Source organism: Perissodus microlepis, chromosome 20 (assembly GCF_051167445.1).
Source record: "Perissodus microlepis isolate ML-2025 ecotype Zambia chromosome 20, ASM5116744v1, whole genome shotgun sequence".
Lineage (NCBI taxonomy): Eukaryota > Metazoa > Chordata > Actinopteri > Cichliformes > Cichlidae > Perissodus > Perissodus microlepis.
The window spans coordinates 30,221,354-30,238,768 of NC_140480.1; the positions used below are offsets into that span (position 1 = coordinate 30,221,354).

Genomic DNA, 17,415 nt, shown 5'->3' on the forward strand with positions numbered 1-17,415 from the left:
GATTTATAAAAGTAGAAGACTGATAAAATACAAGGATATCTCTCAACAAAGCTGAATCACAAACTTACTGGATAAGCTGTATGACAAAGCAGCTCATAGTGTTTGCCAGAAAATCCTGTTAAAATTAGAAGTGAGGTTCTGCTCAGTGAATTAACTGAGATGAGGCCAAGGAGACAGCAATCAGCTATAGCTGCTTGTGTGGGCACACTTGACAATCAAAGACTCCACAGCTGGGATTTTAAGACTTAGCAGCATCCAATATGGATGTGTTATTAAAGAATTCATGCAGCACACATTTGTTATGGAGGAAAAGCTACTGGTTGAGACCATAACCAGTTTTTGTTCAAGCTTGTAAACGTACTTTGTAATGTAATTTTTAAGATGGGAAATGACTCGCTTTTGTAGCCAGCCTCAAGTGGTCATTAGAGGAACTGCAGTGAAAACAGATTTGTTTTAAATTACATATTATACTTGTTGCACAAAACTAAACAAAAACACAGACTTTTGAGGGGGAAGGTTGTGACATGGGTGATGATGTATGGTTGAGGCAGTGAGTGAGCATTTTACTGTTTTGTTTTGTTTTTCTGGGAAATGGCAGCACATGTTATTTTTGGGTAAATTAAACCCTATTTAATATGAAAGCTGCTTTTATCTACTCCCTTATTCACAAGAGGTCCTCATATCTGAGCAGCATTTTAGCAGATTTTTACACTAGATGCCCTTCCAAACGCAGCCCCTGGGGGATTTGTGCCTCCTCTCGGGATCCAACTAGGGATTTTTTGCTTGCTAGGCAAATGTGTACTACACCATGGAGCTCCTAAACCCTACTTAAAATAATACTTGGAATTCTGTTTATCACAGTCCTGGTTATTATTCTTTGTCGGAAAGCCAGAAACTGAAAGTCGTGTATATTCAACAACAGCCTCCATATGCACGTTGCTTTGCGAAACTGTGAATATTTCACTCTTGATCCTTTGCCTTTTTGTTCTCAGGTGCTGTTCAATCAGTTCAAGTACTTCTTCAACTTGTACTTTTTGCTTTTGGCCTGCTCTCAATTTGTCGAGGAGTTACGCTTAGGTGCTCTCTACACCTACTGGGTCCCTCTGGTATGTGGCATTTCACTTACTGTTAATCATTAAGGTCAATCAGCTTCATTTTCCATTATTTGTGTTCCTCTTCAATGCTTTTTTAAAATGTACTTTTGCTGAAAATTAAGGTTTAGATATTTCTTTTCACTTCCACGGTTGCAGCACTCACATAAACTTTATTAGTTACTTTTTCACTGTGACTTGTCACTCTCCAGGGTCTTGTTTTGATCATTACCATCATGCGAGAGGCAATTGAAGAAATTAGGTGCTACCTTCGAGACAAAGAAGTGAACTCTCAGATTTACAGCAAGCTTTCAACAAGAGGTAAGAACTGAAAGCTTAAGGAACATCTGCAGGTTTTACCTGCGTCGATTTCTGTGTTGCATTTTTGTTTTCTTAGCAAACATGTCTATTAACTGTAGGAGGTTGGTCCTGTTAAATCTTATTGGGGCTGGGGGAAATGGTGGGTAATTCAAAGCAGAGATGTAAAAGTGTACATAAGAGGCCTTGGTATAAAGTGCTACCAGCAATAAAAAGCATGGGACCTCTTGTGGTTTCCATCACTTTGCCTCTTTGATGTGGCAGCTTGTTTTACCCATAAACACAATGACTGGTTGCCTCCATGGTAGCAGCCCCTCTGCATATTTTGTGGTTTATAGAAACTTTATGGTGTCAGAACTCGGTGTACTGGTTGCAGTTGTTTTGTCTAAGTCCTTTTAAATTGTATGTTTATGAATACACGTGCATGAGATATTGCCATATGATCAGTCAAACCCATCTAGAACCTTTCATCACTTAATGCTTTTCTGCTAAAAGCTGTGCTGTGAAGTGTTACCGAATAGGTCTTTTTTGTGTTTGTGTGTAAAATGTAAAATGCATTTGTAGAGTAAAGTTCCATGAACCCGAATGCATAGCGATATTAATGTGCTTTAATGTCTTACATATGCAAAGCTCAGAGGTCACGGCAGAGTTCAAGGGTCAGTGATCTCTTCCAAACAATTTTGCCGTTCATTCCAAGTGGAATGAAAGAAAAGGCTCAACTCCCCCAGCATTCTTTCAAATCTTCATGGAGACTTACTTTCCCAGATTCACTCAGGTGACTAGTGAGCCATGCAATTCGCCCAGAGGTCTGGGTTTTGTGAAGACATATTTGCTGAAAAAATACCACATTCTCTCACTAGCTTATAATTAGGGAAACTTTTAAGAAAAAATCTAAATGTTGGGTGGTCTAGATTCCATTTAAATTCTTAACTACACGACTCACATAAAAATTTCAAATAGCTACGTGTATGTGAGACTTTAATCAACATTCAAACTTGCCAAACACTTAACTTTATGTTTTCTTCTGTATTTCAGGCACTGTGAAGGTTAAAAGCAGCGGCATTCAAGTTGGTGATCTAATAATTGTGGAAAAGGTTTGTTGAAGTTTTTTTTTCATCCACATCTGTGAATAGTTTTGCTTTTTAGACCTGTCAAGTTACTGTTTATATGACAGCTAGTAATGAGGGGGTTGTTAATCTTCTGTGCTCCGCTGGTGACTGAGGTGAAAAGAGTTAGTAAAGATTTTGTAATCTTGTGATCAATGCTGAGTGTCGGCCTGTCAGACTCGATGCGCGCGTGGCATATGTGAACATGAAATGCCTTTTAATTAGATCTGAAATACAAATTCAATTAAGCGCTTTAGTTTTATCTCGAGATTTCATTTATAGTTTCTAGTTCGATATCTGTGTGAGTTTTGGATCTGCTGTGTTGCTCCCCTCGCGGACAGACTGGAGTCCCTGAGGTCTTTGTACATGAAATGTGAGAAGCGCGTTCTGTCTTCAGTTTCCAGCGGAGGGCTTCTCTCTGAATCACTCATTAAGTGCAGTTGAGGGAAAGGTCACACATGTTGTCCTACACATTTTGCTAATATGACCGAGTGATTCCGAGTCATCTGGGTTACAATTCACAAAGTCATCGGTGGAGGTGATGGCAAAAGTTTTCAAATAAATTCCACTTTGAAAAGCCATGCGACTTGCTTTGTTAAACTGCTATTAATCACGTGAACTCATCTAAACAGTTAGATTTTGCTAAAGCGGTCATGTGAATTTAATGTGTAATATCTTGAGTGAAATGGCCGGGTCAGGCTGAGTGTAAAAGCTGGCTTGGGTCCTTTTAGGGCCATGACAGAATGATTTGCTGAGGGGCTTAATATTTTGACTGACTGACTGTTAGTAATGTGGCACATGAAGTGAAAAAAAGTCACAAGAGCATAAGGAGGTAGAAGGAAAGTATAGAATCAGGATGTAAGGTTCACGCCATTTTTTTTCTTTCTGCCTTTCTTTGTAGAACCAGCGTGTTCCTGCTGACATGATCTTTCTAAGGACCTCTGAAAGAAATGGTAAACATCTGCCGGTCATTCATCCATATATCCACAACAGGCCGGCTGGGGAAATGAGTTGTTTAAAAAGGCGCTGAGGTGCAGGGATTAGCCCTGAGCTGCGACAGGAAGTCCTACATTGTATAAATCGGAACCGTGACCACTACTAAGTTATCACTCAAAGTTATGGTGGCGAGTTGCCACGGCCACATAGACAAAACATTGTTTGATTTTCATCTTTGTCTCTGACTAATTTTGTCTTTCAAATGAGAAGATAATGAAAAGGAAAATCAAGGGACACAAAAAAAAAATCAAATGCAAAGAACAAAAAGAAGACAAGAGGGGAAGATCCCTCATCTGAATAATCAAATATGGATTAGTTTATCATTTGTGTGAGATGACACCAAACATTGACTAAGGCGGTTTAAATTGAAATGCACAGGCTGCTGCTGTTTTATTTATAGCCTAGAAATCCAAATGTGACTAAGAAAGAAACGCTAGATGCTTGTTGTTGTTGCGTCTTCCTGTTGGGGGAAGAAAAACATCAACTTTGTTTTACTGGAAATAGTGCTCGGTTATCTCCCATTCCATGTGGAGGCCATTAGGTCAATTATGAAGGGCCTAGGATAGGATTTAGAGTTTTGGGCAGGATGACTCATGCTGGCCAGTGGGGGGGAAGGGCTCTGGTAGACGCTTCCACTTCTATCCCAACAGCAATAAACTGCTCAGTCCTGTTCCCAGTAGTTAGTGTTCATCTGTGACCCCATGTTAAAATAAATTCACACATAACATTAACTTAAAAAATGGATGTTTATTAGAAAAGATGAGAATATGATGAACTCACAGTCTAGCCTTCAGTATGGTTGATAATCTGTTGTAGGCAGTGAAGTGATCAATAATGGAGCTTATGAGTTTCCTTCTTTGAAATAAAAACCTTTCTGTTGTTGCCCCCTAGAGGTGACTGTTTTCATATGGCGTCAGTAGCAGCTCTTGTCCTCTCTTTTCCAGGCTCCTGTTTCCTGCGGACTGACCAGCTTGATGGAGAGACGGACTGGAAACTACGCCTCCCAGTGGCCTGCACGCAGAGACTACCAACTGCTGGCGTGAGTTGTAAACTGTAGATGGAGGCTGGCAGTAACGATTCGACTGGAAACTGAATGTTTGCCCTGTTGTTGTTTCTCTTTTTCTTTTTTTTATAACAACTAATAAATACAAGAGTAATTTGAACTGAGAGAAACAAGTCTTTTATTTAGCCACTACATGCTAAGTTAAGTATGCAATCTAAACATTAAATTCATTAATAATTGTTGCATGTACAATGTTCTGCACCATGTAGGACTTGTAAAGCCTTTTCTTTTCTTCTTCAGGTAATTTTAATTCATGTTGTCTAATCTCTCACAGGACCTTCTCCAAATCAGATCATACGTGTATGCAGAAGAGCCAAACATTGATATCCACAACTTTATCGGAACCTTTACCAGGGTAAGTGGTTGCACTGTTACGCTGAACCCTAATCTCCCTTCAGACGTGTTAATCTCATCTCCAACATCTGAGTCTTTGTCACTTTTATGCTCGAGCTGTAACAGAAACCGTGCTCGACTTTGCAGCACACACAAGTCTGAAATGAGTACAGTGATATCAGTGTTGTTAAATACCCCTCAACAGAAGCATGCAGAAAGAAAGATGCTCATTGAAGTGTATTTGTGCTCTCAATTGTTGTCTTATAGAACACAATTTATTGGTTTCATCTATAAAAACTGTGAAAGTGACACTTTTAAGTTGTTGAATGTCTTATTTTAGATCAGGAGATGTGATAAAATAGTGACCTCTCCAGATTGTACCTCGCCTGTCGCCCAGTGATAGCTGGATTAGGCTCCAGTTTCAGCAACCCTGAATTTGATAAATGGTTGAATAGATATTAGATCAGACTTAAAAATGAGTTTCTTAAAGTGTTTGAGGACCCCACCGCAACAATCACCCAGCTACATCGATAAAAAGTTGAAATCCTGCAAAACTCTTAACATATAGCACACCCCAACAAGTAAAAGAGTCCAAATTTAACTTCCTAGCGCTTGCTGTGTTATATATTCTAAAACATTGAATGTCTTGATGCATGCTCAATCATCCAGGTAAGTAAATCTCCAAAAGTTGATTCTGTTCATCTGACGTAGCATTTTGTGGGAGAAATGTTTCGTCACTCATCCAAGTGACTTCTTCAGTCTCAGCTGACTACTAAAACATTGAATGATAAAACCGATTAATATCTGTGGCTCAATTAGGAGAAGCAGGGACAAGCTGGTTTCTGTCCTTAGTAATCATTCTGCATGTCTGTTGTATCAACTGTTACAGGAAGATGGAGACCCACCAGTTAATGAAAGCCTCAGCATTGAAAACACCCTGTGGGCGAGCACTGTTATTGCCTCTGGTAAATATCTGACTGGTGGTGCATCTATAAAGCTGTTAATATCCAAGTAACCAGGACCTGCGTGTTCACTAAAGCACTGAGTCTTCATAGCTGTTGATTTGATGGTGTATCTAATCAAATCTACACTCTGGAAAAAAGCCCAATGAGGTAGCCCTTTCTAAAAACGCAGAGGCACCGCTAACTATAATTGTAAAGAAAGTGTGCTTCGTCTGTGGGAGAGTGAATCCACTTTAACCGGCACAAGCATGTGTTGTTCATTAAGCAATTAGAAATCTGCGTCCTCCATTCAAAATGTCATTCTTCATTTGGAAAAATCTATTCATGTCAAGATTATAAGTCTGGAAAACATCTTCCTGACATGCTGTGTTTTATGTTGTACCTTTACTATATTGCCCTGAGGCCGTTTTTTTGGTCTTTTTTTGTCTCTGCCTCACTTACTCCAGGCACAGTGGTGGGGGTCGTGATTTACACAGGCAAGGAGCTGCGCAGTGTCATGAACACCTCCAACCCTAGGCACAAGGTACAGTAGTGTAAGCCAGAGCTGGAAGACAGAAGTCTGATCATTTAATTGCATGAAGGTGTTTTTCCTAGTATGTGGTTTTTTTATACAGTATATGTGTGATTGGATTTAACTTAATTATTCAGATAAATTAATTTGTTGCTTCACTTATTTACATTTGTATTTTGTCAGTACACAGATCTTTTATATTTACAGTAAGTAGATGCTTTATGTTTGCTTCTCTTATAGGTTGGTTTGTTTGACCTAGAGGTGAACTGTTTGACTAAAATCCTGTTTGGAGCCCTGGTTGTGGTGTCACTGGTCATGGTGGCCCTCCAGCACTTCGCCGGCCGTTGGTACCTGCAAATCTTTCGCTTCCTGCTGCTCTTCTCCCACATTGTGCCCATTAGGTCCGACTTAACGCTCTTTCTTAATGGCATCTGCAGTGCTATGTTATATTTACATGTGAGGAATGAAAAATTGCGTGCTTCCTTGTTTTATCTGATGCAGTTTGCGTGTAAATCTGGATATGGGAAAGATGGTTTTCAGTTGGATGATTAAGAAAGACTCAAAGATCCCTGGGACAGTGGTGAGGGCAAGTACCATACCTGAACAGCTCGGACGGATCTCCTACCTGCTGACTGACAAAACGGGTAACCTAGCATACCGTTTTTTGTTAACCTAGTTGAGCAGTAACACGAGAGGATAAAGTGGTGAGGATTTTCCTAGGAGGTATTCTGTAAGACAGAGTTTAGCTGTTTCCTACGGCTTCCTACGGTTTCCTGCGGCGTTGCTATGCGGTGGGTTTCTTGCTCCCTGAGACCAGCTACTTACAGGACCTTTAAATCATAAAAAATCAAAGTCTCTCATCTATACACACCTTTAGAGCATAACACCTCCACCAGTGAACTTCCACAGGCAGGAGGTGTTACTCGTCAGATTTACAGCCCTCATGCCTAATAAAATGATCGGCCATTTCCACATCCAGAGAGCGATAAGGCCAGTGGGGTCTGCAGGTCACACTAATGTATGTGTAAGTCCCCTGAAGTCTTTTTGATATACTGGCAGAAATGCTTTTAAAGTAAGTGTGAGGATACAGAGGTTGTGTGTAGTGTCAAATGCTTCTGGCATTTTTCTGGTCACCATATGTGGCTGTTACAGGTGACTGATTGTTGTTTGTTACTTAGATAATTTAATCTTTACAATAGGGTCATAATTTGTGCTGTCAAGCGTGATAACTTTTACTGTTTAAATGTCTGTAATGTAACTTTCAACAGGAACTCTTACCCAAAATGAAATGGTGTTCAGACGGCTCCATCTTGGAACTGTGGCATATGGGATGGACTCAATGGATGAAGTACAGAGCCATGTGTTCAGTGCCTACACACAGGTGAAAGGTGTTATGTGTATCTTAAGAAGAAAAAGTGACTAAATTGAGCAAACTGTGTCCCAGTATTCAGAAGAGGAGATTCAAATTTAAAAAGCTCTTGAAAGGATTAAAAAAGCAATTTTTTTTAGAAAATGTATGTAATGTTGTTCAGCTGAATGCTTCCTGACCTCAAATGACATTCTTTATCCCTCTTGACACCAGAGGTTAGTAGAGCAGGAAACAGGATTAGCCCACAAGCGAAGCACTGACCGGACTCCTTTAATGACACCATCATTAACCCTGAGAACATGCAGCCTTCTAAAAATAGCAAATTCACAATGCAGAAGCAAATAGTTCATATTTACTCTACACATCTGGTTATGTTTACAGGCTGCTAACATAGCGATAATGGAAACTGTTGAAATGAAGAAGCTAGTTCCTCAGTCTGTGAAACATTTCAAGTGTTAATGCAGCTTCCTCACAAACTCTCAGTCACTAGTGGCCCATGGTTTTTTGATCTTTTTTTTTTTTTAAGTTGACAGTACTGATAATTAGCTCTGTTGGCTAGAATACTTCCCCTCTCTTGACAGCTGGCAACAGTGAAAGACTCACATAAAAGAAGTCTGTTAAACCGTTTATATTCTTTGTTCTTCTTGCACTAACAGTACCTTCTCTAATTCTCTTCAGCCCACCCATGACCTTCCAGCCTCCAGGGCTCCAGCAGCCACTAAGGTTCGAAAAACCATCAGCAGTAGAGTTCACGAGGCTGTGAAGGCCATCGCCCTGGTGCACAACGTAACACCCGTGTACGAGTCCAACGGCGTGACGGACCAGGCCGAGGCCGAGCAGCACTACGAAGACACTTGCAGAGTCTACCAGGCATCCAGCCCAGATGAGGTATCCAGTCCAAGAAAATGCTGTTTTATAAAAACCTATAAGGCACATTGTATGCACATTATTATTGTGTAAAACAGGGGTGTCCAACTCCAGGCCTCGAGGGCCGGTGTACTGCAGGTTTTAGATGTCACCCTGGGTCAACACACCTGAATCAAACGATTAGTTCATTACCAGGCCTCTGGAGAACTTCAAGACATGTTGAGGAGGTAATTTAGCCATTTGAATCAAGGACACATCTAAAACCTGCAGGACACCGGCCTGGAGTTGCCTACCCCTGGTGTAAAACTAGTAACTAATATAAGTATATTGTGGTTGTTGTTACCTCACTTTGATCCGTACACAAATGATGACTCTAAAAGACTGTTTTCATATCAACGTGCTGAAGTTAAAAGTGTGATTAGACCTTCATTATTCATTCATCAGATGATATATGTTAATATATAAAGCTGAACTCTTATTTTTTGATGTTTCAGTTTGAAATGTTTAAAATGTAGTTACTCTACCCAAACCTAAGACCAAGAGCAAAACAGGGAAGCAGATTTCTGCATATAAGATGCGTAGGTTTGTGTTTTTGGTCAAGGCCATTACAAGAGTGTCTGTATTTCTTGAATAGGGAGAGTCTCACAGAAATGCAGTCCACACTGATGTCCTTGATCAGTATGAATTCTTTTGAACGTCAGGAAAAAGGCTGCGGATTTCGACTCGATCCATTTCCTGCCATGTAAATACGGATTTCCTTAATGTGCTCCTCAGCCCATTGCACTTAGCCCCCTCTGAGTTTCCTTTTTTTTTTTTTTTGCGATAGCACATTTTAATAGCACCCAATACACTATGTGGTGGTCACCAGAAAAGAAAAAAGAAAAAAAAAAAGTCTAGCATCGGTGGTTTGCGTTGTTGGTAGGAAATGGAGCCGCTTTATTGTTTTAGGTCACAATGGATAAAACAGTTGGCTTTGAGTTGCTGAGACCTGAAAGTTGCATTCAGTCAGTTTGATACAATCGAGACAGATTCAGTTTACTTTGCAACAGCTTTCAGGAAGTCTTATTTATAGATCTGGTTTTGTGTGTGAGCACATTAGATGCACTGTCAGTGACTGTTAAATGTATGGTTTCTACTACTGTAATGTAACTGACAGTTTGCCACCATCCGCATGCAGATGAAAGTAGGTTTTTCTTTTTCTTTTTTTTTTTCTTCAACATTTATTAAAATTTTAATAAATGTTCGTTTGTATGGTTTGGTTCAACGAGGAGTGAAATCTGAATCACTTTGCTTTCCGGCTCATAAAGAACATGTCAGCCATGTGGTGTTTGTGAGTCAAGCCATCTGGGTCAAGCATTATTCAGTCCAGTTACAAATGGGCCGCTAACTCAGATGCTTCTATTATAAGGTAGTGCTGTTGTGGCAGACACCCGATCCCAAAATTCCTCCACAGTGAATATTTCTAGACTCTGACTAAGCATAATCTTCATACTTCCCAACCTGTATGACAAACACTTCAGTAGTCAGAGCTTTGATGACGCTAAAGCGTTTCTGGTCAGACATTTTTAGGCTATGTGGTGCATATTTCCAAAATAAGTAATTTTGGTATCCCAGAATCAGTGATTTTAAAGTTGTTGTAGGAGCAGAGCAGTCTCCCTTGTTGTCTCTTATCTGCATCTGTTTGGCTTCTCTGCTGTTTGTCCTGGCAGAAGATGGATGATGAATTGGGAATGTGATCTGGTTTTTAGTCTGGAAGTTATTGGGCAATGCCAACCCCTCGTTCTCTCTCCCCACACACACACACACACACACACACACACACACACACACACACACACACACACACACACACACACACACACACACACACACCACCCCCGCACACATGCTTCTATTGTATTAATGGATGTTGTCTGTTGTGTCCTTCAGAAAGGAACAAGCAGAAACTATATTTTCAGTTAAGAAATGGACATCTTCCCAGTTTTTCAATCAATAGTGTTAAGTGCTGAAAATGCTTGAGCTATTGATGTTCTCTGACAGTCTACTTCAAAGTGGCCTTCGCTGTTTTCTGTGCAATTCAAGTAATGGAACATCATATTGACAATGCTTTTGCCATGAAAATAATAAAATGACCCAGGCAGAGGTCACTTTCTCTTAAGGGGTTCTTGAATGATGATAATATTTTATTTGGTAGAAATATATGTTATTAGCTAAAAGCTACATATTTTGCCTTCTTATTGTGCTCTATATATATTTAGTGTCAGTTGTGCATTTTAATGACCGCTCACTAAAGCCTTTACACTGTGCTTTTGATAGGTGTCGCTGGTGCAGTGGACTGAGAGCGTTGGCCTTACACTTGTAGGAAGAGACCAGTCATCCATGCAGCTGCGGACCCCTACTGGCCAAATACTGAACTTCACCATCCTTCAGATATTTCCCTTCACTTATGAGAGCAAAAGGATGGGGATTATAGTCAGGGTGAGTGCCAAAATTAATATTATTACTAGTTGTTAGTGTTAGTAGTGGCTGCTGTCCATCTTGCTCAATATATTTTGATACAAAGGAAATGTACTGATTTCCTCACATCTCTATTGCTTAGAAATTACTTTCAGTTACAGTCAATGTAGGTCAGTGGTTGTTGCTATGATGTTGATTCTTGCTTGGTGCTGACTTTAACAAGGAAAACAAACGAAAAACAGATTTGTGCTAAAGTGTATAATCTGAGAAATACCTCACCATGTGACCTCTGACTAAGTCGGATGACTAACTTTATTATTGCTGGCTGGGATATTACTCAGGAAGCCAGGGATTTTTAAAGTTGACTTCCTCCTGATAATATTTTCAAACACTTTTTAACTCTCTTGTGGATACCAAAATAAGTTATGAATTTCTAGGCAACACTAAATAATAGAATGGCGCACGTGCACTTTGGCTCGTGCACGCTGAGTAGAAATCCCCCTGCGAGAAGCACGGCTGGGTAATCATTGTACCAAATATTAAATACAATTGTATGTACTGTTTGCACATGATAAAGCACAAATCAATGTTTTTCTAGGATGAATCAACAGGAGAGATCACTTTCTACATGAAAGGTGCCGATGTGGTGATGTCAGGCATCGTCCAGTATAACGACTGGCTGGAAGAGGAGGTATGTTTCTATGTTTCCCACGAGTCATGCCACATACCTGATGACACTGATTTTATTCCTGTTAATAGTAAATCACATACTTTTAGATCACATGCAGATGTTGTCTGTGTTTTCTAGTGTGGGAACATGGCGAGGGAAGGTCTGAGAGTCCTCGTGGTTTCCAAAAAGTCGCTGACAGAGGAGCAGTATCAGGATTTTGAGGTAACAGCCCTCCATGAAATTGACCTACAGCAATCTAAGACAGAGCTCAGAGTTGGGTTTCAGATTCAAGTATGAGAAGATGGGGCTGTTGAAGTGTGCTTAGGTTTACGAGCGTTGTTATACATGCATTGTTTGGTCCCTGTCTAGTAAAGCCATTACAGTTTCAACAGTGTGATAGTAAAACATGCTCAAGTTACATTAAGCATCTGTCGACTGACAAGCATTACACATGATATTGATATTTGGAGGAGACATGTTCAGTATTTCTAAATGTCAAAGTGTGTCCTTGGGTAATTAGACTAACCTCTGACCCCCCCTTCAGTATTTCTACCCCACTGTTCCTCACATACACCAGGCCCCCCTCATTGTTTGAGCAGGGCATGGCTGTCTTCCCTGCAGTTGTTAGCCCCAGGCCTATTACTGAAGTGTATAATTGAGTGAGCAGAGCTGGTGGGCAGCAGTGAGTCACCAACTGAGTCACACACAGAGTTTATGTTCCTGTATGAGTCACACGCAGAGTGTGTGACTCAGATTGTTTTTGCTTTATCTCACTCACAAATTGCCGTCGAGCTGAAATGCTAAAGATGGGCGTTAACTGATTGATTATGTCTGTCCTGTATGCTGTAAGTACAGTGTGCTGTATGTATAGCTATTTTGTTTAACAAAGCTATATTTATAGCTTTCAGGGCTGCTTGACAGTTTACATTTATACACAGATTTTTGTATTTTGCTATTTTTGTATTTAAAGTATCAGTGCATTTATGATGGTATATAGTAGGTAGACTGCAAATTTGGCCTTATGTATGCACAATGCATGACATATTCCTGGCTCATTTTATTCCTTATTTGTTTTTCTTGACTCTCCTGGCTGACAGCCACATTCCTGTTTTCTTTTTTTATTCCTGGCTGTTTCACTTCTTGCAGTAATTTCACAGTATTTAAACTTTCTTATCCTCCCACTACTACTCTCCAGGCGCGGTACGTGCAGGCCAAGCTCAGCGTCCATGACCGCTCTCTGAAGGTGGCCACAGTGATTGAGAGTCTTGAGATGGAGATGGAGTTGTTGTGTCTGACTGGGGTGGAGGATCAGCTCCAGACTGATGTCAGGCCCACTCTGGAGATCCTCCGCAATGCAGGCATCAAGGTCTGTGGGGTGGGGTGGAGTGGGTAGATGGCCTTACAGTGCACAGTAGCAACAAACTAAGAAGACAAGCACATATGTTTTTCATATTGGCTGTATGTATCTCAATACAGCCTTCATTTTTTCCATCCCTTAAACTTTAAAACTGACACTTTAGTTATTTGCTGATGATTTTAGATGTTCAATTCAGGCGAAGCCCGGATAGATTTGAAAATGGTGTTTTCGTGAAAACGTTCCGCGTCCACACTATCATTTTCAGTCGTTTTCACAGAGTTGTGCGTCCACATTGAAACAGCCAAAAACGCTTACGTACCAGTACTGCGCTTGCGTGAAACGCACGACGATTCGACCTACCTCATTTCTGTCTGCCGTTTATTTACTTTCCGGCTCTTTGAAACGTCGCGGCAAAATATTGAGGAAAAGCACCGAGTTTTTTAAATGGACTAACAATGAGGTGGAGTTGTTGCTGCGAGTAACACAAAACAACTAAGTTGCAAAAGTGAGTGAGAATTAAAGAATTTGAAGAAAAGTTATCTGAAGCATGTACCAACTGATATTAATCTTTAATAGGGCTGTCACAAAACAACAGCTGTATAATGCCCTCCGCTATCTAAGTTTAATTGGTCACATGACTGCATCACATAACTAAAATGTGTCATCGTTTTCAAAAACGCTCTGGGTTCGCTGTCCACAATGCAACGCGAAAACAGCGTTTTCAAATGTATCCGCTATGGAGAGCGTTTTCAAAACGCTGTCTCAGTGTGGACGGAAGGCCAAAACGGAGAGGAAAGATGCGTTTTCAAACGAAAACGTATTAGTGTGGACATGGCGTCAGTCTTTGAAAAGGATGCTCTTTCCCAGTATGCTCTTCATAGGTGCTAAAGCAGTGGTCCCCAACCCCCGGGCCTCGGACCGGTACCGGTCCGTGAGTCGTTTGGTACCGGGCCGCGAGAGTTGAGGCTCAGGTGTGAAATGTATAGTTTTCAGGGTTTTTTATGGGTTTTCAGCGTTATTTTGTTATCGTTTTTATCGTTAACTCGGTTTTCCTGGGTCTTTTCACGTGTGTTATGAATAAATCTTTTTTTTCAGTACCGGTACTAGTTTTATTTTGTTGTATTTATCCGCGACACCTTAAAGGCCGGTCCGTGAAAATATTGTCGGGCATAAACCGGTCCGTGGTGCAAAAAAGGTTGGGGACCGCTGTGCTAAAGCACAAGCATAGCTCACCTTTCACACCAAAAGGTAAACAAGAGGCACTTAAACCAAACTTCAGAAAAAGTAACAAATCTCAGTTTCTCCAGTTTATTGTGACCATGGCAACAAACATGATAACAATTCAACTTACAGTCTTAAGTCTTTCCTCTAAGCCCGTTTTCATCCTCTGCTTTAGTACAGCAGACAGAAATAGAGTCAAATTTCTTTGGGTCATGGCATTTAAAACATTTTTAAAAATCAGCGGCTGTGCAGTTTTCCAAAACTCTTGACAAACTACTGAACATGGAGTCAGTTTCTTCTGTAAAAAGTCATCCAATAAAAAAATAAATGTGTGTGTTTTATAAATAAACCACACGAACAGAACATTGCTTTTTAAAAGTTACCACTCATGTAATTTGTTAAAATTAAATTCAGCTGTGTTTGGGTGGAGTCAGAATGTCAAGATCTGAGGATAAAATCCCCCCAAACCTTTTTTGTGATATTGATGAATCAGCCATGTCAATTCTCTTATATGCAAGATCCAAAATACTAATGAGAAAGAATTTGGATGCTGTGATACCAGTCTGTGTGATGACTTGTGTTATTTTTGTTTGAAGCACAAGAACTAAACTAACACTGTTTTTAATGGTAAAATTGCTCCACGGGCTTTGTCTTAAAGATTGTGGAGCAATCTTTACAGGCTTTCATTATCAAGACGATTCTCAAAGTCTTATCTCTGGGTTTAAAGACACTGGAGTGGGATTTCTGTCTCTGTTTCCTGTGTAGGTTTGGATGCTGACCGGAGACAAGCTTGAAACGGCCACGTGCACTGCTAAGAACGCACATCTGATCACCCGCAACCAGGACATTCATATCTTCAGACCAGTAAGTCCATGAAACAGGCCCGTCTTTCTCTTGTGTACATATCTAGTGGGTAATAGTTGATTTTACTCCAGGGCTGATGTCAGTTCAAAGCTGCCCTGACAGTTTCTTGAATCTGTCAACCCACGGGCATCCAGGCTCTGTGACCAAGGCCCATTAGCTAGTGGTCATGCAGCCCAACACAACTACGCATGCAGGCCGAGCCAGCATCCACAGCTGAATAAATCACCTCCCACCAGTGAAAGCATCCAAGCCACTGTCAAAGAGAACAAACAGCCCTTCGCTCAAACAGAGGAGAAACCAGCTGAACCACTCCCAGAGGGAACATGCAGAGGGCTCACTTCCTAATTTGTTTTGCAGGTTTCAGGCACTGTAGCTGCTTTGATAGTCCCCTTCTGCCTTAACCTCTGGATCCATGCCAGAGCAGAAGGAGCGTCTGCCATATAGGAAGGTTAGAACTTGCGTACAACTGTGGTTACTGGAAGAGAATAACAATGGTTGGCAGTGCTTAAAAACCTCTGTCCCAGTGGACGGGGGTGTGCTGACTGGGCCTGCTGCACATACATCTGGATTAGTTTCCTGGTGGCCACCAATGGCCTGAACTGGACTGACGTATGAATTGTCAGTGGTTGAAGGATATTCATTCCAGAGCATAGCTTTTGTTGACAGATTAACACCATGCCTTGTCAGTGCTGAATTTTTGGAGAATTTGAGTCTATATTTGAACCTGACACAACTGTTAAGAAATTCTGTTTATTTTTTCAATTTTTTTTATGCAGGATATTATCCCGTTTCCCCTTTCCATTTTTCTTTTAACACACCCTTTTAATATTTGCATTGTAATACATCAACAATACACTACAGTCTAGTTGTGTGCAAATGTAAGGACAAGCCCTGAATAATTTGCAAATGCATAATTTTCATTTTAACCTCCTCTGTGGTAAGTTTAAAAACATTTTTACAATAGGGTGAAATTACCTTATGCCTTTTTTGTGTCAACACATGCCTCTTTAAGACACAGTGCTCAGCTAAAAGGTCAATAATTTTACTTTTTAATTTAATCTGAATGATCTTATGGACTTTCAGTTTAGTCATTTACAGTCTAGTTTTTGTGATATTAAAATCTTCTAATATTTCTAATATTTTCTAATATTAAAATTTTAAGGTTTTTTGTACCAGCCTTGCCTGCATCTGTGGACTCAGTTACTTCTTTTTCAGGTCGTGTGTCACTCCCATTCTCATAAATGCAATAGCTTTGGTGGAATTTAATGAAATATACTCACTTGGACTCAGAGAAAAACTATATTTTCATGGGAAAAGGTCAAAGTCGCTTTGACGTAATGTTCTTAGTAATTACATGTGGCAAAAACATGTAGCTGTACTTGAGGTACAAGATCAAAATTGGCCTAAACTCAAGAATTCACAATCTATTTATGGTAAAATTTTATACACTTGTCTAACAGTTGCATTTTCAGTCTGTGCGGTGTCTTTTAGTTGATTATTTGGCTGCACCTCCTATGTCTTTGTGCTCTTCTCATCTGCTTTGTGCTGCACATTTTGTATCCAAATGCTCACTTTCACTGTGACATCATCTTGTTCTGCAAGAAAAAGAAATGGTGCAGTTATTCACCAGTATAGCAATATTTCACATGTGGTCAGATGCTCAATTTGTGTCACCAGTATTTGATTCTGACCTCTCAATTAATAATCGTAACTAAAGATATTTTGTAAGGATGGACAGGCGTGGATATAAAGTGGAACTTGACGGTTGGAAACAGTAAGGCTTTAAACTGAGTGAAGTTTCAGGCTCATCCTGCTCTTTACTTCTATTCCCTACGTCAACCTGATATCCGCCTGTAGGCTCCACAGAAACATTTAATTGTCACTCCAATTTTATTTCAAACACAAGTAGAGATAGGAACCTATATGCCGAATTATACTTGCTATTCAGTAGCTACATGGTGCTGTTTAATAAATTAAACATTTGCATTTATATAGCGCTTTTCAAGGCGCTTTACAATTCCACTATTCATTCACTCTCACATTCATACACTCAAGCTACAGTCGTAGCCACAGCTGCCCTGAGGCAGACTGACAGAAGCAAGGCTGCCATATCGCGCCATCGGCCCCTCTGGCCATCACCAGTAGGCGGTAGGTGAAGTGTCTTGCCCAAGGACACAACGACCAGGACAGAGAGCCCAGGGATCAAACCGGTTACAGATGCGCTTCCCAA

At 40.4% G+C, this 17,415-nt stretch overlaps 1 protein-coding gene across 1 annotated transcript in view; it reads left to right on the forward strand.

Moving 5' to 3' along the window:
* The window catches only part of atp9a (ATPase phospholipid transporting 9A), a 37,111-nt gene that overhangs the window by 4,867 nt on the left and 14,829 nt on the right, over positions 1 to 17,415 (forward strand). The window contains exons 3-19 of the mRNA XM_084916713.1: positions 993 to 1,106; positions 1,304 to 1,412; positions 2,445 to 2,503; positions 3,417 to 3,468; positions 4,456 to 4,550; positions 4,849 to 4,929; positions 5,797 to 5,872; positions 6,316 to 6,392; positions 6,621 to 6,781; positions 6,882 to 7,024; positions 7,649 to 7,761; positions 8,428 to 8,637; positions 10,933 to 11,094; positions 11,672 to 11,764; positions 11,882 to 11,965; positions 12,939 to 13,109; positions 15,087 to 15,185. Coding sequence (XP_084772839.1) covers positions 993 to 1,106; positions 1,304 to 1,412; positions 2,445 to 2,503; positions 3,417 to 3,468; positions 4,456 to 4,550; positions 4,849 to 4,929; positions 5,797 to 5,872; positions 6,316 to 6,392; positions 6,621 to 6,781; positions 6,882 to 7,024; positions 7,649 to 7,761; positions 8,428 to 8,637; positions 10,933 to 11,094; positions 11,672 to 11,764; positions 11,882 to 11,965; positions 12,939 to 13,109; positions 15,087 to 15,185 — 1,899 coding nt within the window. The remainder of the gene's footprint in view (positions 1 to 992; positions 1,107 to 1,303; positions 1,413 to 2,444; positions 2,504 to 3,416; positions 3,469 to 4,455; positions 4,551 to 4,848; positions 4,930 to 5,796; positions 5,873 to 6,315; positions 6,393 to 6,620; positions 6,782 to 6,881; positions 7,025 to 7,648; positions 7,762 to 8,427; positions 8,638 to 10,932; positions 11,095 to 11,671; positions 11,765 to 11,881; positions 11,966 to 12,938; positions 13,110 to 15,086; positions 15,186 to 17,415) is intronic.